This window comes from Protopterus annectens, chromosome 5.part1 (genome assembly GCF_019279795.1).
Source record: "Protopterus annectens isolate FY-2018-M chromosome 5.part1, PAN1.0, whole genome shotgun sequence".
Lineage (NCBI taxonomy): Eukaryota > Metazoa > Chordata > Ceratodontiformes > Protopteridae > Protopterus > Protopterus annectens.
In genome coordinates this window covers 720145975-720168768 of record NC_056736.1, presented here as the reverse complement: position 1 = coordinate 720168768, position 22794 = coordinate 720145975, and the positions used below count along the sequence as shown (strand labels likewise).

At 37.1% G+C, this 22794-nt stretch overlaps 1 protein-coding gene across 1 annotated transcript in view; it reads right to left on the bottom strand.

Moving 5' to 3' along the window:
* Positions 1 to 22794, bottom strand: part of MYO7A (myosin VIIA) — a 1588820-nt gene that overhangs the window by 937179 nt on the left and 628847 nt on the right. The window contains exon 18 of the mRNA XM_044073349.1: positions 13950 to 14042. Within this exon, the coding sequence (XP_043929284.1) occupies positions 13950 to 14042 (93 nt within the window). The remainder of the gene's footprint in view (positions 1 to 13949; positions 14043 to 22794) is intronic.

Sequence of the window (22794 nt, the reverse complement as noted above, 5' to 3'; positions counted from 1 at the left end):
CCGGACGTAACAGGGAACAGCTCTACCTGCAGGTCCAGGTTGCTGACGTAACTGAATTGCCATGAAAAAGCCAGAAGTAATTGCGACGTTTCAACAGTAATTCAGTGCGATTGCAAAATCGGGACTTTTCAGGTCCCACTGCTTGATACAGTGGGCAACGGGATAAGGTAGCTTAACCCATGAGTGTCCTACTGACAACGGGATGGGTGGCAACCATAGCCTCCAAGTTCTTGCAGATATTAAATTGCAAGAATCAGTACTGCAGCAATGAACTATGAAGAAACTACAGTTATGGAGTAAACGTACCATAATAGTAGATGTCCTGCTAGATCACTGTTGCACTAGCCCTAGCTATTTGGGTTAAATCCATGCATAGGATATGACCACCAGCTAGCTTTTAAAGCTTTAGGGTAACTTTTAAGCACACAAACTGCAAGTAGTTTGAGCACAGCCATATAAAAAGATAGTTTGGCTGCCAAAAACTTAAGTGCTTTCTTGCCTCAAGAATGGAGGCTGTAGCCATGAAAAGAAAAATGCTAGGAAAGGAACAATCAAACAAAAAACAGTGTAATTATGTTCATATGGGTATATATATTTACACTTTGACAACACATCGAAAAGTCCAAGGAAGAGAATGGCTAGAGTAACAGCGATCTATATTAACATGTACTGTTATGGAAAGTTTAATAACTGGGGGCGGAGCCTAGATGGCTAACTGTGAGCAGAGAATTTTGAGAGAGTCATAAACTAGTATAATAATATGAGAAAATATTATTTTCAAGTTTAAAACATCAGAAATCTATAGATAAGCTACTAAACTACATAAATATCAATTTTGGTGGAGATATACAAAAATTTTCCTGTCAAGTAACTTTGAGATGTATTGAGTCACCGAATATGAACAACTCAAAGAATTCTCATCCAGATGCTGCTTTGAAAAAAGAACTGCAATTGATGACATCAACCTTACAGGAACTATCTTTGAAGATGGGTGGCTTTAAAAGTGACTTAGAAAACCTCAAATTAAATTCTCAAAAACAGACTGATACTCTTAAGGAACTATTACAGCAACACTATACAAAAATAACAAATATAGAGACTTCTCTAAATGACATTGAAAGAAGACTCAAAGAGGAAGAATTCCGAAAGGAATTTCTACTTAAACAGAATACATGGCTGCTTAACAAAATAGATGACTTAGAAAACAGGGAAAGGAGAAACAACATAATGATCTTTGGTCTGCCTGAAAACACTGAAGGAGAAGACATTATTTCATTCTTAACAACCAGGATTCCTGAATTTTTAGACTTGAAAGACAGACTTTCATTTGAAATTGAAAGGGCGCATACAGCACTGAGGAAACTTGCTTCTAGCTTAACAAATACGCTGCCTAAATCCATAGTTATAAAATTTCTTTCATTTTTAGACAAGCAACTAATATTAAAATCTGCTTGGAGGAAATCACCCTTAAAATACAATCAAAGCCTGGAAAGGTTTGACAATGATTATTCTTCCAGAATACTAAAACAAAGGAAAAAAGTCTGTCCAATAATAAAACTGCTGAAACAAAACAACATTAAAGCACAGCTGGCCTTTCCTGCCAAGATAAAATACTTTTTGCCAATGAGATGAGAACCTTTAATGACTTAAAAGAAGCTACTATATTCATCAAACACAACAGCATAGTGTCTATCCCAGAAGAAATGGAATGGATGGCCCCTACTCCTAAAAGAATAAAAGAAACAAATCCTTGGACTGATGCTAGAAAGAAGAAACAAAAATCTGATTCCAAGATAGATGTCCCAGAAAAATAACTCTTACAACTACATCTCTCAAAGTATTAACTGATATGGTACATCGCTTGTCATCTGTTTTTATTTAAAAAAGGAGCATTTCTTAAACAACTGAGAAATAGTAATGATTTATTCAGAAGGTTCAAAGAGGCCAATAATTCTTCACAACGGTAGGTCAAGATGGGTTACTATTTACATTATATATAAGCCAAACAAAGCAACATATAATACAAACATAGATGTTTCTATTCCCCTACTTGAACTCAGTGAATACTTATCTTGTTAATTTTTCATTGATTTTACTTATAATAATTTAAGTACTTAATTAACTACTTCAACAAGGTACCATTCATTAGAGTTCGGACTCAAATGTAACAAATTAACATCATATATAATTGCAGTAACAGTAAAGTGTTTTGAAAAAAAATGCTGTCATGGAGACTAATGCCTTCTTCAGTTAAAGTATGATTTAGAAATGTCATGTATATCCTGGTTAAATAACAATAGCAAGCTCTTAGTACAAATGTCATCATTATTCTGTCTAACTATAGTTAATATGAATTATGACCGGTATCACAGCTTTGAGTGATGTTTGATTAAGCCTGACATGGTGTTTGTGGATGCAGCTCTGTCTGGCAGCTGTTGTATGTTTACGTTTTTGTCTTCGGGAAGATGTGGGTTGCGGCTTGTGATCGAGGTTTACTGATGCTTGTGTATTAGGGAGAGGCATTTGGTGTTTTAGCCTGGATCCAGGAGAAGGGGGTGGATAAAACTGTGATTTGGGATATTTTGGAAGAGAATAGTTTGGTTACACATCTGCTGAATGAGAGATGGGAAGGCTGGAAGAATGTGATATCTCTTGTGGCAGCTTGTTGGGAGTTTTTTTTTTTTTTAATCTGTTTGCTCTCCATTCATTTTTCTGGCTGCTGGCTCACAGAAAGGGAGAGAATTTAGGCTTGAAGTTGTAGTGAAGTGAAGCTTTGCTTCAGATGCATCGCGACACTCTGGTATACAGTACACAGACACACTAACAGAAACAGATGCTCCCAGGTTGCTATGGTAATGGAGACAGAGTGACAGTAATGTTTAAAGGCTCTGAGGAGCCTCTGAGGTGATTCTTGGCAATGAAGTTTTTGGTTTTTAAAAAAAAAGAAAAAAATATAATAAAAAAGCTGTTTTAAACCACATGTACAAATACTGATGGTCTCCCAACACTTCGTTTAGCTCATTAAGTTGATTCTTGATAAAAAAAATAAAATAAATAATAATAAGCTCAATTTTATATTTAAAATGTATTTTTGTCCAAACACATTAAGGACTTTCATAAGAGTGGAAGTCTGAGTTATTGTGAAAGACTAAGAGCATTTGGTCTTGTGCAGAACCCTTTGCAGTGGTCTGGGAGGTGAGCTTGCTCAGACATGTTGGGCATATGGGGATAGCTGATTCTAGGGGTGTTTGGGGTTGCCAGGAAGTGATAGAGAGTCATTAGATTTCCTTTGTGGAAATATCTGTGGGAATGGAAGGTGTGTTGAGTGGTTCACTGGCAGAGTGGCCACTGCATGGAACAGGCTGGTAAAATGGAACAGGACAAATATTGGTTTGGATATTTTAAGAACAGCCTGGAAACACACCACATGAACTAGTGAATGGTATTCTGGCAAAACTGGATGGGCACTGCTACGCGTGCTTGAAGTACTGATATGTGTGTATGTAAGGATGGAAATATAATTATAACAACTAAAAAAATGGAAGGGTCTCATACTTTAATGTCTATGGACTGTATAAACATGCTTGGAAGGAGCTAATAATAAGAATAAGCATTACAGCTTGTGGTCTCTCAAATAACTAAACAACAGTCAAAAAAAACCACACACACACTATAGTTATGTTCATAGGTAATGTATGATTTTAGTAAATCTAAACATAAAATATATAATCGTCATACAAGATGAAGCAGTCTGCTGAATTTAGATATTAAAGACAGGTTTAATAACATGGGCTTGTGTATAATAATGTTACTGTCTTAACTTGCCATAAATTACATACACTACATTGAACATCAAGAGGTAGCATGATGATTTTCTTATATAAGTAAATGTGCATAACAAATCATGTAATTGCTTTAACTTGAACTGTCATTTTTTAACCCATCTTGATCATATATAATACTTAAATGGTTACCAAGGTAACTAATGTTTTATACATGACATCAAACTGACAAAGTTGTTCAAGGGAAATAATAGAAGCCTGAACTAGGAATGTCACAAAATTTAACAATCATATTCTGAACAAATATTATTAAATTGACAATAGAAACTCAGTTTAATAACATGGGCTTGTGTATAATAACACTACTGTTTTAACTTGTCCTAAATGACATACAGTATACTGAACATCAAGGGGAAACATGATGATTTTCTCATATAAGTAAATGTGCATAACAAGTCGTATAATTGCTTTAACTTGAATTGTGGTTTTGTAACCCATCTTGACCATACATATTACTTGGTCTGTTGCCAAGGTAACTAATGTTTTACACATGACATCAAACTGACATAGTTGTTCAAGGGAAACAATAGAAGCCTGAACTAGGAATGTCACAGAATGGTAACAATCACATTCTGAACAAATAGTGTTAAATTGACAATAATCACTCAGTTTAACCTTTGGTGATTATACAAAATAGAATGTTGCCATTTAAATCTAAAAAGTTTCAGTATGTGCCATAAAATGGCAATTTATAAATATGGAAAAGGAATTTGTAACCACTAATCACAATAAGTGAATTTTTTGTTTTTAACCTATAATTTCACTCATTTTATAATAAGAAATGACAGATATGAAAATCCTTATGTGTAGGAAATGGGGAGAAGAGGGATGCACTGATAATTAAAATGCACTAACTTTCATCAATGTTCACAATCTAAGTTAGCAACAAACAAAGTGATTACTTAAATGCAGAGTGTAAGTGAACATTTTTTCAACTCACTTGAAATCGAAATATATTCATTTAACCCTGGTGGGTTTGTTGCAACTAAACTAACCTAATCTAATTACACTTTAAAGTATATGTTAGAAAAATATATAGAATGTACATGCTTAGTGCATTAAGCATTCAAAGTTTGAAAAGGATTAATACATTTATTCTGTTCAAACTGCATGAATCTGCACAGCTATTAGAAAATAATAAGAAGCATTTCATTTCTGCTAATGTCATGAGACCTAACAAAGAGGCATTTCATTTCTGCTAATGTCATGAGACCTAACAAAGACACATTTCATCTCTGCTAATGTCATGAGACCTAACAAAGAGACATTTCATTTCTGCTAATGCCATGAGACCTAACAAAGAGGCATTTCATCTCTGCTAATGTCATGAGACTTAACAAAGAAGTATTTCATTTCTGCTTATGCTATGAAAGCATGCAGCTGTTAGAAACTGTGATAAAGAGAACAATAGATGCTTGAAAGTATAAACCACAGTCAGCATTACTTGTACTGAAGTTAGAAAAGTACCTTGAAACTAGACAAAGTGTAGCACATGTATTAGAACAGTACAATTGAAAAATTGAAATGTTAAGGAGGGCTAAATATAAGCCCAAGGCTAGGTTGTTTTTCAAAATGTTTTTGTAGAAAGACAAATAAGCTGACTATGTCAGCAATAAATCTGATAACATTTTCTGTGAAACATACAGAAAGCTGTGTCTGATTATGTCAGAAATAGAATGGTAACTTTTTCTGTGTGACATGAAGGGAACTGTATAAGAATAACATACTGATCACCAGAAAGTTAGACAAACCTTGTGCCTACATGCTTTGTCTCCTTGCTGCAAGTAATAAAGGATGCCTTGCTTGAACCTAACGTGCATTGGTCTTTGAAGTTTTTTTCCTTTTACAGTATATGAAGCATCTATTACATTTGGTATTGTGGCTGCAACATTTAGTTACTGTTGCTTTATTTCTGTTTGGTATGTTTAATTGCTTGATAGGTTTTACTAGAAGTTTTTATATGGGTGTGTCTTTGCATTGTATTTAAATTTGTTTTTTACTATTTGTCTTGGTTCTGAGGATGTCTTAATGCAGTCCCTGGGAATGAAAAAACATCTGCCTTCCAGGTCTGTTTGCAAAGAATCCTGGAGCAGAATTTCATTAACTGTTTTGAAAGGAGGCAAACAGATCTATTTGAAGTGTTTACCACAGTTGAATACATTTCTGGAAGACCCCTAGGTGTAGTTTCCATTTGGTCCTTCTCAGCTTGTCTGCTACAATGTCATGCAATGACTGGATGTATGAAGCCTGAAGAGTCAACCTGAGCTGTGGTGCTCCTACTGGATATATTTGCGACAGCAATTTTAAATTTCTATTGATTGGCTGATGAATTTAATCTTAACTTTATGATTGGTTACACATCCTTTAAAATATTTTACTTTCTGTTTTTTTTAGTCACTCAAAGGAATGGGTTATGTACTATTATTTTAACCAATTGAAGCCTATGTACACTAAGATCTGATGAAGGTGAGTATCGCCGAAAACACTTATCTTATTTAGGCCTGTTCATTATTTTTGTTTTTAGTTTGTTTGTTTAATGTTTTATATCTATTGATTAAATTTCATTTCACTTATTTCATTGCCTCAACAGTTTTATTAACCATTTATCTTAGCCTTGGTGTCATATTCAGGATTTTTTACGTTCTGTATTACTCTGACCTGAATCGTCTTTAGCGTAAGTTGGATTGAATTTTTGAATTTCCTGAAAAAGGACCCTGAAAAGGAAGGAAAGTTTTTACTAAACTTTGAAAAGAATGGATAAAAAATAAACCCATTGAATCAGTTCTCTCTTTCATCAACATTACCTATCACTATCTTTTCCATTCCTGTACTTGAATCATTATACCCCTAACAGCTTTCCCTACTTCACTTGAATTAATACACCCCCTCTTAAACAAAACTTTTCATCTTTCTCTTACTTAAATATAGCTACTCATCTTTCTCTTTTACTAACTGCCCTGCCCCTCTTTTGCATCCCCTATATAACCCAAGTTACGCACCTTTCAGGTACACCAATTTGGAACAGGCAGCCTTGATAGAACTAATCCTATAATCCTATACCTTGCTGTCTCACTCTCATATGCTGGGGTCTATATTAGAACATCGAAGTTTCAAAACTTCGAATGTTCTAATATCGAACCCTGTTCAGCGAAAGCTGAAAACATTGAACATACAGAACAGCGAATTTTTTCCTAGGGAAGAAATTTGCTGTTCCAAAACACATACACACAACACAAGCACACCAAATAAACAGCAATCCACGCACATACACCTAAAATCTTACACCTAACCCTACACTAAATTATACACACACCACTAACTATCCACTTACCTTAACCCAAACCCTAACCTTATGGTCCGTCACTATCACACACTCAGCTCACCCGCGCCCTAACCCTAACTCACCTACCCTGCCCTAACCCTCACGTCCATACAGTCACACACTTACCTGACCCATGCCCTAACCCTAACTCACCTAACCCGCCCTAACCCTCACATCAACACAATCGCACACATACCTAATCTGCACCCTAACCCTAACTCACCTAACCTGCCCTAACCCTCACGTCCATACAATCGCACACATACCTAACCTGCACCCTAACCCTAACTACTCTAACACGCACTCAATCGCACACTTACCTGAACCCGACCCGTAACTTTCCACCACAGCGCTGAAAATACTGAAGCAACAGAAACGGACAACCAAATTCTTTCCCTAGGAAAAAATTTAATTTTCTGTTGCTTCGATATTTTCAGCTTTCACTGAATAGGGTTTGATATCAGAACATTTGAAGTTTTGAAACTTCATTGTTCTAATATAGACCCGCTGTTACCACTATCCTTGTATATCCTTGTATATAATACTAATATCTCCCTTTCCACATAATGTTATAACTTACTTCTCAACTATACTCTTTATTATATCTCTTGAACTGTTTACAAATCTTTCTGTACTGAAATGTAAGAATGCTAAACTTCTTTACAAAGTGTACCCTTCTACAGTATAAATCCATTTACTTCCTGCAAGATTTTAGAGCTACCACAACTGTATAGACATATATTGATATAAATACTTTACCGTATATACCTGTCTTGTAATTATGCTTGCTTTCTTTACAGAAATTTAACTGCCGTTTTTTTTTTTTTTTTTTTTTTTTTTTGAGAATTGTCTGAAATTTACTTGTTAATATAAATGTTCCCGGACCTCTGTTGAAAATGGGCCCTCTCCAGTCAGGCTTTCCCTGTCAACAAAGGCAAATAAATAAATTGTTCAGGAGAATTTTAAATGTCAGCTTTTACATCATTTGGTAAGTTTTGAGAATGTAAGCAAGCAAATCTTCTCATAACTGAACTAGTAGCAGTTGCTCTGGGTACGTCATCATCAGAGTCATGAAAGCACTTTGATACTTATATAGTTACCTGAGAAGCAGACATAATTAAGGAATTTAAAGACATTTTTAACTCCTGAAGAAGAAAGGTTAACTGTTAACCGTCTCATGTTTTCAAAAGAAACTAGTAACAATTTTAACACATGAGCCTAGCAGCTCAAAGGAACTGATTTGGGATTAGCACACACAAACATATGTGTCTAAGGTACTTTATATAAACTGTCAGATGTTTTGGGGATAGGGGTTGACTGTCAGTCATACTGCAAGCTATCAAGAAGGCATCCTCTAAGGCAGACAAAAACAGGATAAACAACTTTAAGCTGTGGAAAATCCAGTTGTAACAAATCATAGTACTTTTGCTGGGAGATAGGTATTTCATTCTGTTCCCACTGAAGTAAATCTTTCATTTTGTTTACAGTCTCAGGGAAATGTAATTCTTCTAAAGAGAAAGCTAAAAAATATTTTCCAAAAATCATAATCTTCAGCTTGAAGAGAATTAACTGAAGAATCAGTCCCTCTCCCCTCCTCTCCCTGCTCATCATTGTCTTACTGTGAAGGAAATCTTTTACTTTTTCTATCAGAAAGCAGTGAGGAAACAGGATTTAACAAATTAAAATTAGAGTAATCCCTTAACAAATCCAAGCAAATATTCCCTGTACATAGTTAAAGATACCACAAAAGCAGCATTTTTAAGTTTCTGGCTTTTCTTTCTTTCTGAGGGATTCTGTGGAAAGGGGCCGACCAACGACAGGTGTGCTAGCAGTATACCTTCACTCGCTCCTTCTCCTGAGACCAGCAAGAGTCATTACAGCTTCATACCTTCATAGGTATTTACTAGGCTAACAACCACAGGGGCCTTTTTAAGCCTAGCCATGCATCCTAAATCTCTGACAAATTCTGGTACCCTTGATATGTGTAAGCAGGGACTTGAAGGTGAAAGTTTTACAAGCAGGAACCTGGGAGATAAACCATTTACAGGTTGCCTCTGTCCATTAGAGACATAGGTGTCAAACCAGGGATAAATGTTATGTTCCCCATCCAGTTGTCCAAGTTACTCTTCAATTGGGTTAGGGAGGAACTCTGCTTCACATGGACGGGGAGCCTATCCAGAGAAGGGGTAGTCTCTAGGATACATACCTGTCCCTCCAAAAGGTCCTATTTATAATCACAGGCAAGGTTTAAGTCTTTAGAATGGGTAATTCTGGTGCTGTTTGTTTTGTGGATATGATTCTGTCTTGCTGAGTGAGGGCAACCCTGCAGCCACAAAGGATGTGGCAATCTCCCAGTCATTAAGGGCTTCCTGAGAAGCTACAACAGAGTGATCAGGAATAAATGATGACAGATCCAAGGAGCCAGCTTTAGCCACAGAAGAGTGTTTGAAGTAATGATGGAGCCAGCCATTCATCTAAAGATGCCCTTAGTTGCTTTTTCCTTCCTGCAGACAGACAAAGCAAGAAGCATGGAGATGAACAGTTGCTTCATGTTTAAGCTGGGAAGAAAGCCTCACAAGCAGGTAGTGGACCCTGCATGAGTCAGTAAACCTTATGATAGAAGAATGAAGGCAAGGATGTAAAATTTTCCGTGACAGTACCCAAAAGTATCATACCTTGCCCCACACACTTATTCAACACAAAGATGTAGAAAATAACACTAACAAACAGACTTTTAGTTTTCTTTCACAAAAGAAAAACAGCAGTAGAATTGCCTTCAGTGAACATGGCAGTCCATTTTCAGGCATTTCCTAACATAAAATTAAAATATTCAAAGAAAAAACATATTTTTTCTCAGGAAAAAGATATATTGTGAGGATTTCGCCAGAAGAGTTCTTTATCTGCCCAACCTTGAAAGGATCGCTATCCAACTGACATTTCCACAAACAGAGGCAGAGAACTTCAGCGGCAAGAAAGTTTTGAAGCTTTTTGCACTCAAATTGCCTTTCATAAGGTTCTACTTGAGCCACTAGAAGTCTGGGCACATGGAAGATACTCACAAGCTTTGAAAACTGGTTAGTGGTCATATCCTAGGCAAGGATATAAGCCAATAGCTTTGTTTACTGCAGAAGTGGTAAGAATGCTGAACATCATAATTTGTTTTCATAGAAATTCACTGTAAGATTGGGAGGGGTTACCAACTCCATTTTATCCCCCAAGATAATCTCTGCTGGTGTGTACTGTCAAAATTCTCTAGATGAAGTATTTTTTTTAATGGACCCTTGATTTCTCTTCATGTCATCTATTTTATTCTGTTCTGATATTTCACATTTGTACATAATGCGCACCATTGTCTACCATGCAGTATGAACATTACTTCACGATTATTTGCTTATTTGCAATGTACAATGTACTACACTTCTCTTTTGTGTTTTGTATAACAGGACTTGCTTACAATTCTGCACATGATGCATTTATTACCATCTAGCTAGCTATAGCTAGACGGATCTACTTCAGAAGGTCGAGACCATATGATCGACTTTCTGAAAAGTCAAACAATGGAAAACAACAAAAATCTATATTTTGTAGGTGGGCCAACCCCCTTGCGTTCCCCACACCCCCTGCATATTATATATACTAACTCTGAGATCACACTACAGTGGGGAAGAAGGTAAATTTCCAGATACCAACTGAAGGGCGATCTCCATTCAAAAGCTTCAACATTTTGGAAAGTTGATGATATGGTCTCGACCACATGACATTTTACTTTCTGTTGACTCGCTCTTATGAACAAACCCAGCTAGTCAGATAGACAGATAGATAAAGTAAATTTATTAACTGAACATGTAGTCTCCCTCTAACTTTGAAGAAAGCAGTGGCTGTTCTCCAGATCTGTTTATAACGTAGGTTCATAGGTGTGTACTAGGCTAATGCCCCTGGAGCCTTTACAAGCCTAGCACAAAAAAATGCCCAGGCACCATGCCACCCAATGTTAGTTCACAGTGCCCCTATCCAGTAGGGCAATTGGAGTGATCCCTGGGGTGAACTTTTTGTTACCCATCCACTTGTCAAGATTTCTCTTGAAGAGGGCCAGCAAGGTGCTCTGCTTGACATGAATGGGAAGCTTATTCCAGAGTATGGGCAGTCTTTGGGAGATGAACCTGTCCGTCCAGCATGTTCTGCTAATTGTGGTAATGAGGTTGTGATCTCTGGAGTGTGTGGCATGGGCAGATTGGGATTTCTTTAGGTGTAGCATTTCAAGTAGGGCTAGGTTGGACATGGCTTTGTAAGTCAAGCAGAGATTACCTCTAAGTAGACGATAAGAGACTGAGAACATCTAAAGTTTCTTGAGTCTGTCCGTGTAGATATGTGTTTAAGGCCTAGGATACTTTTTGTGAGGTACTTTTGTGGCCTCTCCAGCTGTTGTAGGTGTCTGGTCAGGTACATGCCAAAAGGGGCATTATATTCGATGATTGGTCTAATGAGGGATTAGTAGAGAGGGATGATGACCTCTTTCTTCCTGGATGCAAACCCTTTGGTTATAAGATGTGCCACGTAGAAGGACTTTCTGACCACAGTGGCAATGTGGTGGTCGAAGATGAGGTGGCTGTCAACCTGAGTGCCCAGATCATGCATTTTTTGGCATTAAGCTTCAGGCCATGGTTCCGACACCAGTCATTGGTCTCAGAGACGCCCTTTTGTAGGATGTCTGCATCACATGGGGAGTTGATAATGACTCCTAGTTTGTAGTCATCAGTGAACTTGGTCAGCCAGAGTCCTTCTGTGTTGGTCTGGACTTCTGAGAAGTAGATGCCAAACAGGAGAGGGCCCAGGACCGAGCCCTGTGGGACCCCACTCATGACTGGTCAACAGTTTGACTTGGAATCTGCAACTTTCACAATGTGGGTCCTGTCTGTGAGCCAAATTGCAACCCACCTAGTGATGTAAGGATTGACACCTTGCTTGGTGAGTTTATCAATGATACCTGAGTGGGAAATGGTATCCAATGCCTTGGCCAGGTCAACATAGGCTGTATGTACTGCCTTACCCTCATCCACAGCCTTGGAGACTGCCTCAAAGAAGTCAACCAGGTTCAGCAGGCAGGATATCCCCTTAACAAAGACAAACAGTGTGGGGTCAACAGTTTGGAGATTGCCTATATCTTTGTTAAGTAGGTCCATGATGATGCGCTCCATAGTTTTGCATACCAGACTCATCAGGCTAATGGGGGAATAGTTCCCAGGGTCTGTAGTTGGTCCCCCTTTATGGAGTGGGACAACTGTAGCAGTGCACTATTCGTTCGGGACATAGCCTGAGGTAAGGTTGTGATTGAACAGGGCACAGAGACGTGGTGCCATTTCATTTTGTCACTCATGTAGGACAAAGCCAGGGATATTATCAGGTCCCATAGATGCTGTATTCTTGGCTTTGGACAATGTGGCTTTGACCTGTGCTGCAGAAATGGTGGGTACCAAGCCTTCTTCTGGTATTGTGATAGGGCCCTTGGGGGAGAGAGGAGTAACGTTAGCACTGAATCTGTCGGCCAGTATGTTGGCCATATCTGTTGGCTCAGTATAGGAGGTGCCATTGTGCAATAACTCAGAGCAAATCTGGGTATTGCCTTGGAGGTTTTTGATATAGCTACAGAATGCTTTGTCGTTGTTTTTGGTGTCAACTGCAATTTTGCCTTCACAGCTGGCTTTAGAGGATTTGATAAGAGGTCTCAGCTTTTTGTTGAGACTGATAAGGGAGGTTTTCCAGTCTTGTGGCTTCATTTTTTTTCTGCAACAGTTTCTTCCTTCTGTTGTAGAGTTTATTGATGGCTGGGGACAACCAGATTGGCTTCCTTTTTTTGGAGGAGAGCATCTTAATTCTATTTGGTATGGCAAGGTCCATGCATTTGTGTACGTGCTTATACAGTATGTTGGTGTATGATTCGGCAGTCATGCAGCTATTTTCCATTGGCGTGGGTGCTGAGACGTTAGCTACCTCTGTTTTTAGGAGCCCAAAGTCAGCTTTAGAGAAGCTTTTTAGGGTTGTCACCTTAGTGGGGGTTGTAGGTGAGATGGAAATTTCCATGGTGATCAGTTTGTGGTCGGATTTAATCAGGGAGGAATTGACTATAGGTGTGGAGCAACGGTCTCCCATGTTGGTGATAACCAGGTCGAGGATGTTGCTTCCTCTAGTGGGGGTCAGAATGAGCTGGTCCAGGGCAATTGGAACTGATAAATTCCAGAAAGCATTGTGCCTGTACATTGGTATTTGAATAGTTTTCCCAGTTGATGGAAAGGTATTTGAAGTCACCCAGTATGAGAGTATTGGGTTGGACCTTGATAGATTCCAGGGTGCTTAGGAACTTGGAGTGAGAATCTAGGGACATGTTTGGGGTTCTGTATCAGGCTATGACTTGTATCGCTGTCTTACCGAGTGTTAGTTGTACCTGAAGTATCTCGGATGCATTATTCTGGGCTACCAGTCTAGAGGTGTGCATATCCTTTAAGAATATGGATATACCAGTATACAAACAAGTAGCAAATTGACCTATAATACTGTAGTAAGTTGAGAAATGAATGAAGATAAACATCTGTTCTTACATTTCTCTTTGTGGTGTACCAACACAAATCTTTCAGGCTTTGTTCAAATGGCCAAAATATTGTTACCAAAATTATTCATAGGAAATGGAGACATTAAGTATGGTCAGAGGTTTTGTACTACATTCTACATTCTAAGGGGGACAACATCTTGCATTAATAAATCAGGTTTGGTTTCTACAGGCAGCATCTTACCTTTAGGAATATCTTGGTCTTCCCAATTTGCCAGTCATCATCTTTTCCCAAAACTGCTTCTGCTATTCTCTCGCATGTTCCACGTAGGTCTCCCTGAAAAAAAAAGTAGAGGGAATGTTTAAACAGAAAGGTGAACATCAGAAGGAGAGTAATGTGCATATACATTCCAGAAATATTTTGTTTATGCACTCAAGTCAAGGTATCAGCATTTTTGGCAAAGCTTTGAAGGAATCTATCAACATGGAAAATGCAAACTCCACCAAAGCAGGCAGTTAATGACACCTGTAGTCTGTACATCTACACAGAAAGTACAGGAGGCTCACAGCAAATCCCAGAAATCTCATAGAACTCAGTATTTTTTATTTTTGTCTTATTTTCAGAATGTTTATGAGAACATTGTAGAATAAAGTTAAACTTGTTTTTATATGCATTCTGGGAGTAGACAAATTTGTGATCATATGGTATATAAATGGCACTGATGGACTTCCAGATCATGTTAGATGGGTTTCAAAGTCAAAGGATTGTTATTTACAACCGCTGCCACCACTGCACCTTTAAAATACTTAACTGTAATTGGTGCATTTTGAAATCAGTGAGGGAGGAGGAGCATGTTTAGACAGTGAAGGAATTATCACTGGATATCAGGATATAATAGAACTGGTTATCTGGTACATCCCCACTATGGGAAAACACAGTGAAATGATAGGCATACAATACGAGGGTCTGAAGTTATTTAGTTTTGTAAATATGTGTGTTAGATACAAGCTTATGCTTACATCTATGAGAAATCTGTATTCCATGATGATTGTACTGCCTTACTTTATGCTCTGTTTAGTACACTTATACATAATCCAGTGCATGCATCCACACAGTGGAATGAAAAAGCGTGTCATGTCAGTAAAACTGTGTTAGATTTGCTGTCTTACTACCACTAATTGATTATACTTTAGAGTCATTGATGTTCTTAAGTCGTGTCATACTATACCTCTATATCTACATGACATGATTGCTCTCAGTAGTAAAGGGAGTGGCAGCCATGTAGCTGAGAATCTGCATTCCTATCAATGTGACTCTATGCTTCAAAATTTTGAAAAAGTCTCAGGAAATCTGGTGATGATACAAGTGGAGTGACAGAACCTCTGAAGAGCTTCAGATTTAAAATATCAGACTTCAGATTAATTTTGATGTTTTAGGAAGACTTCAAGCAATTTTTTCAAATGGTTAAAATAACAAGGGTATGATGTAAAAATTAACAAAATAAACAAATAAAATAAGTCAAAATCAGAACAGAGAGCTTCAAAAAGAGGACAATGTCGGCAAAGATTGTAACAGCTATCAAATGTCCTTTAATGAAGGTTTGCTTAAATAATAACAAGAACAGAAGTCCATTATGTGGGAGGCCAAAAATAAGAGTTACACTAAATGACAGATGAGCTATAAGATGTCCACTTAAACTATAATCTAAAATCTATTCCTCAATAGTCACAGCTTCTGGGAATAACAGAACAAAGCCACCAAATATCAAACATCTTCTCAAGATATTTTTGAAAAAAATCAAGCTATACTGTCTTACTATTTCGTGTTCTGTTAGACTATCAACACTTCATACGACAAAACTGTTTACTAAGTGTGTACTTAAAAGGGTCTATATTATATGTTCGAAGTCTGAAAACTTTGAACCTCATATGATCGACTCCATATGAGCGAAGTTTTCAAACATCGAACAGAAAATATAAACAAACTAAAAATAAAACAAAACTACCTGAATGCTCTATGCAGGGGGGCAAGCCCCCCCTGCACCCCCACCCCCTGTACTTAAATATACCAACTCCGAGATCGCACTACATTGAAGTGAAGGGAAATATTCCCTACGTCAATCTCCATTGAAACGTTCAATGTTTGAAAACTTCGCTCATATCATGTCGATCATATGAGATTCAAAGTTTTCAAATTTCTAACTTATAATATAAACCCACTTAAAATACTTGTGATAAATATAAATAAATAAAACAATGTATTTTCTTAAACAAGAAAAATCTTTATTAAATCATCATGCATGACATAGGCAATCATACATGTATATAAATGAAAACAAACCATATGGGCATAATTTTAGTTGCAAACATTATACATCACTTATAATTTATCCAGTCATTGTCAGTCAAATATTATGCACCTCATTCAAATATTGCCTTCTTTTAAACCTCATTCCTCCTCTGCACTTATTGCTCCCATAATTCCCACTGTGTTATGTAATTTGCTCCCTTTCTAAAGATCACAATTCCAGTTGATTTATCTCTGTTACTGTATTCACTAATTCTAGTAAAGCTGGTTTAGACTACGTGGATTTCCATTTTCCAGTAATTGCTTTTTTGGCAGCCACCATAATTAGACTCCGCAAAGCCTTAGTATGACAGCAATTCCAATTCTGTATTATAGCTCAAAAAAATAATTTCCTTGGTTTCACCAGTTTGCTCACCCAGTACCTCTACTCTGACAGAGTAGTATTCAGGGAATCTTTAAAGTTTGACAACTCATTACACTCCCAGAAAATATGCTCCCAATTACCTCTTTCTTCCCCATCACACCTCCAACATTTGCTGCCTACCCAAGGAAAATTCTTTGGAGTCTACATGGGGTATAAAAATGCCTATGTAAACATTTCCAAGCAAAGATCTTAATAATAATAATAGGAGAAAGGTTGTGTTTACATTACTTGAGATGTAAAAAGCATGAAGACTAAATGGTTGTGAACAAAAACACTAGCTGAAAGAAGTGTAAGTACACTTATGGATGTGTGTGGCTATTAATGTTCCCCACCAGGATGGCTGTCATAGTGCTAAGATATAGAACCACCTCACTCAACCCATGACAGGTTCAAATCTAGGTGCAGCAGGTAAAGTTGAATTCTTCTTCTGTTCTATTTAATACACATTGTGTGGGAATTGTTTGTTTAAAATAACCACATCTGACTTCTGACCTCTGTAAAGCTCTATATAAATATTGTCTGAAGTGAATGATTAAATGGCTGTACATGTAGTTTACTATTTTACAATATAAAATACTGAAAATTTCATATTACTGTCCTTTGCATTTTTTCTGAATTATTCATATGGTTCATTTTTTCTCTGAAAAAGTGGTGTAACAAATGAAGAGCTGTTAATTTTGGCTTACCATCAAAATGTGGAGGTTGCTTTCCTCGACAGTTAGAAGGACAAACATGGAGCGGGAGAGAGGCAAAATTGTGAACACAATTCCTGTCGACTGTGAAACATCGATAAAGAGATTGTATTCGTGGTTTGGAGTGTCAGTGTTTTGAAGGGCATTGCACTACAGTGGGGATCATGAAAATTACCCTTTTCCTCACTGTAGTGTGGTCTTGGAGTTAGAATATATAAGTAGTAGTGGGTGTGGGGGGTGCAGGGGGGCTTGCCTGCCTGCAAAATGTTAGGACATTTACTGCCTCATAGCGGATGCTTTTTTGAGGATGGCGAGTGGTTGAATGTCGATTCTTTCCTTTGAAGGAATCAACATTTTAAGTAATTGTCATGATTCTTTTTCATTGTTCCGGGTTGGGGATGTGAATGGTCGAGGTAAGTCACCTCGATATTTTGATAGTAAACCGTTAATTTTAGTTGTTTTAGCAATGACTATTTTACACAAATTGTGGTAGTAAAAGAAAAAATCAGTTGGACCACTAGTTCTGAAATAAAATGTTGACAATTAGACAACTTTTTAAAGCAGAAGGCATTGGTCATGGTAGTCTCCTTATAATTTTTTTTTAAGATGAAGCAGTCAAATATTGGAAAATATATATAAAGTATTGTTGGAGTTAAATCAATGACTCTGGGCCAGCATCATGAATAAAGAGTTTGTTAACCAAGTATAGCCAAGTGATTGAGGAGGAAGAAAGTAAAATGTCTGACCATGAATGAAAACAAAGAAGTTAGAGTTGCAGAATGCTTTCCCGATAAAGTAGTCAGCTTTTTCTTTCTTTCTTGCTCTCTCTCTCTCTGCCTTTTTTTTTTTTTTTTTACAAAAATTGTATGATATGGAAAACAGATGCAGGTGATCCCATCTGCAAACAAATACCTAGAGTGTCAGAGGACATTGAAAAAAAAAATATGGTGCCATCTGACCACAGATTGGCTACTCAAGTTAGTGAAGAAAGACCTGTAGAAAAAAAATCTAAATAGAAAAAATGCACACCAATCTTTGGCCTTGAAACCAACATCTACAGGACAACCATGTCCAAACACAATGAGATTTATGCCTTTTCTGCAAAATACAGAACAAACAAATACCAATCTGGTCCAAAGGTCTGTATAGTAAAAACAACAATCCAAAAAAAAAAAAAAAATGGCCACCAAGGCTGAGGCTTCCAGGTTTTTTAGATTTTTTAATTAGTCTTGAAATAACAATGGTAGCATGAAAATGGATAAGCGCTTTCACGTAGCGAACTACGCTTCATCAGATCCCAAATAAATCACAAAAACACAATTTATATATCATCTCAATGGCTAAAACTATTAAGCAATCAATTGATTAAACAATAAAATAATTGGATTAAATTAAATTAAAACAATTATTTAAAATAATAAAACAACAATCACCACTTTTTATGACTTTCTGACTTTTCTGTTACGTCTCCCTGCCAACTCAGGTTTTATACAGACAGCAATGTTTAATCCTGGATACAAATGTGCTTGAAGTCTCAAAATCCATTTTAGTTGAAGCCTTTCTAAAAAGTTATTCATGTTGCCCTTCCTAATATTGCTTTGTAAAGGCTGCAAAACCATAAAGCTGAAAGTGTGCATTTTGTATTCAACAATGTGTTTTGCTAGCACATTCTGTAAATTGCTATTTTTAATATCATAGAGGTGACCGCAGATCCTGTCCCTTAAATGTTTCACTGTCTTTCCTATATAAAAACAATTGTTGCAATTGGCTAAATATACTAAATTCTGAGTTTGACAAGTCGCATGAAATCTAGGCATAAATTCAAAGTTCATGTTAGGATGTTTAAAATATTGAGACTTTATAATAGTGTCACACATCCTACAATTCATACATGGGAAGGTACCTAAAGGCAACCTCTCTAGGAATTTTCCACATTTATCTTTACATAGCAATTGCTTCAAATTCGTATTATTACAATAGGTGAAGCTAGGTGACTCTCCTATAACATCAACAGTGGCCCTATCTACCATTAACAAATGCCAATTAAGTTCAACTACGCCTCGCATAAGTGAGCTATCATTGGCATATTTTGTAGTAAAACAAACCTTTTTGTCTCTTTTATTTTCTGCAAAATGAAGAGACACTTAAAGCAACATGAATGGCTGCTCTTTTAGATTACAATGAGAGATACTACAGCTTTGTTCCCTTATACACAAACCAAGAAAGAATCAGACTGAGTGCTTCACTCAACACCCTCATATTTACAGGGTCAAAATTAATGCAGAAACTCAGGACTACTCTGAGCCCTGTGTAGCATGGTAAATATTTTGAGAGCATAGACCACTCCCTTGACACTCAGATGGACTAATGAATGACACAGCACCTGAAGGAAAAGCACTCTGTTCCTCCTCAAAAGATCCTTCACTTATGTGACATAGTATAGGAGAGACTGTTTAGAAAAAGCTTGATGACAAAAAACAGCCTATGAAAAAAATATAGATGGCAGTGCTGCACACAGTCTTAAGATCCACATGTCTCTTCAAGGTGTGTTCTGGAATATTTTGTTTTATTATTCTCCTTTTGGCAATGTAAGGTGTTGTATCACTTATGGTCATAAAGTTTATTCTGAAGGACCACTTGGCTACAGTGGCAGGTGTGTCTCGTGTGGCAGGGAGCTGATGCTGCCTAAGTGGTATTAAGTTCTGCACAGTGGAGTTAACTTTAGTCGAGGCAGTATTAGTATGAAAGTGGCTGTAATTGCAACTAAAATCATGTAAACAGCTACTGTTACGCATGTGTGGCCTTCAGCCATTGGAGTACATTTCAATCAGGAAATTTCATGTCACAGTTCTGGAATGATTTGACTAATATAGATTGTGGGTTTGCAGATTTATGCATCCCATTTAAGTCAACTATTTTGTGTATTAGAAAGCCAAATTTGCATCAGTCTCACTGGTAATGAAGCAGAAGGGTGCAAGGCAAACGGCAATGTGACTGAGCCAGGTGGGTAGTGGTTAACAGCTATTCTTTCAGGTTATCTACACTAGCGTGAGCCTCAGCTGGTAAAGCTGTGATTAGAGAATTGGACAAGACTCAGTTCTTACACTTAAGGGATGTTTTTCTCTGTCTTGTAAGTATGCATTTACCTCAATCATGCCTTGTTAAACAATATTGGTACTACAGTTTTGATTGTGTGTGTGTGTGTGTGTGTGTGTGTGTGTGTGTGTGTGTGTGTGTGTGTGTGTGTGTGTGTGTGTAAGCTACATGGATTAATGCTATCTTGCAGTCCTGTGCATACATAGACTCTGCAATTGCCATATGTTAGCAATCCTCATGCTTACAATAGAAGGCACTCACCCCATAACCTAGATTAATATGGACTATGAAGGTGATATGTGTAGTTGGGCATGCATAGGTACCTTTAAAAGATTACATTTATGGAAGTGTTGCACGGCAAGAGGGAAGTCTATTGGACCCTTTCTTGAGCGATTGTTGGAAGAGACCTGTCTTTTTATAAGGGGAGGAAGTAAAAGCTTTTATAGTGGTTCCTGAATCAAGTACACCACAACTATAAGGTCAAACTGAGAAGAGACAAAAAGTAGTCAGAAAAATGCAAGGATCATTGTTTTTGGTTCATCTTATTAGAAATAATTTGACTCCATTGTGCGCGCACACGCACACACACACACACACACACACACACACACACACACACACACACACACACACACACACATACACACTTTTGTAGTTCCTTATGGCTCGGTTATTCTACAGAGGGGGATGTAATAATTTCAACTACCAAGACAAGGGCTAGTTGGGTTGAAGTTCAGACAAGCCATACCTTTCTTTGGTCAAGAGCTAATAGTAGAGAACTTTGACCCAACCCATTTATTTATCAATTTATTTGGTTGGTTGTTTGTTTATTTATTTATATTTGATAACCAGATAGGGGATTGATTGGAATGAAGACCCTTTTCAGCCACATCCCAGGCCTAGATGTGCAAAAATAACAATATTACAACATATGAGTTGTAGCATATTGATTACAGTGTTATAAATATGACACTGTTAACATACACAGAATATATACAGACTACAGTGTTACAAATATAATGCTTATAATATGCACAAGATATATAAGAATGTAATAAATTAGCTACATTATGCACACATGACAAGTGACTTTAGCTTAGTAACACAAGAATAAGAAAGATGTTAGCCCGAGAATATCCAAGTTGGCTGCACAATCATCAATGGCTTAATTTTGGCTCTCGCGGTCAGAAAACAGAAACTGAGAGAAATAGGAAAGTGAAATTGTCACTTTGGGTAAAACTCAGTCGCTGTCTAATAAGTACACTGCCTGGATAAAAAGAAATTTGGAGAACGTGAATGAAAATCAGCAAAAAGAAGGAAAAGGGCAACTGACTGGGAAGAAAGCAGTTCAACTTTCAGGTTTGGTACAACAGACGGCATCCAGTAATTTGCAGGAAAAATTAATCGAATGTGCTCAGATGTGATTAAAATAAACACTGAAGGTATATAAAAACTCCAATAACAAAAGACTAAAAAAAAACAGAAGAAGGTTTAAGTAGCTATTGAAATGATCTGATAAAACTGCAAAAAAAAAAATCAAAGATCGAAATGAAGAAAAGGCTGGCTGAATATGAATCCATTCAAGAAGAGCTGCTTCAAAAAATAGTAGTTAGAAGATAAACTGGGCAGAGAAAACCTGTGGCTTTCTGTACACAGCAGGATTTCTTTACTGAATGGGCACATCAAGTGTATGCTGCAAACCTAACCATGAGAAAGCAGCCAAGACCTATATTATTAAAGATGCAAATCATTAACAGCAGAAAACACTGATCCTGACAAAACTGTAGTGTACAAGAAAAATACTAAAAAATTGGAGACTGTAAAGTGTTTGTGAAAAATGATTATTCATAGTACTACAGGCAGAAGAGAAAAAAAATAATCCTAGCAATAAGGGAATGTTGAGAAGCAGGTGTGAGATTCAAGCTGCTGTATCCAGCTATCCTTAGAAATTTTTTTCCCTGGAGGATCAAATACATTTTTAAATGCAGAACAGACTAAAGAGGAAATAAAAAGTTTATCCAACAAAAAGTGAGCCAGCAAGCAAAAAGGGGCTCTGCTTCTCATTTTTCTGATAATAAAGCTCACAGAGAGTCTTTGTCAGTGAAACATTTTCTAGTGTTCCAAACGAAATGCTCGAGAGAAAGAAAAAAAGCATAGGAGTTGACAGGAAGACCCAGGAGTACCTTGGACTTGTACAAGAGCCTGATGTTGGGAAAAGGAGATGAACAGGAAGAAGACCAGCAACATTGAAATGAATGAATTCATGGAAGACTATAAAGCATCCACCACATTCTTGAAATACGGATTTGCAAAAAAAAAAAAGTGGCAGAGAAAGACTGGGTTTCTGTTGACATTGTTAAACTTGGGACTGCACTATAAAGCATATATCCCAATTTATATTAATGCTTATAATGACAGTAAAGGGGAAAAATGTAACTGTAAGCACAACAGTTTTTGTTCTCATCGGTATTTGTACAAAATATGAACTGCATGTTATACTGTGAAGCAATGTTTTATAGTGTGCTGTTAGGAAATTTTAAATGTGGGGGTATTTTTTTTCACTGATTGT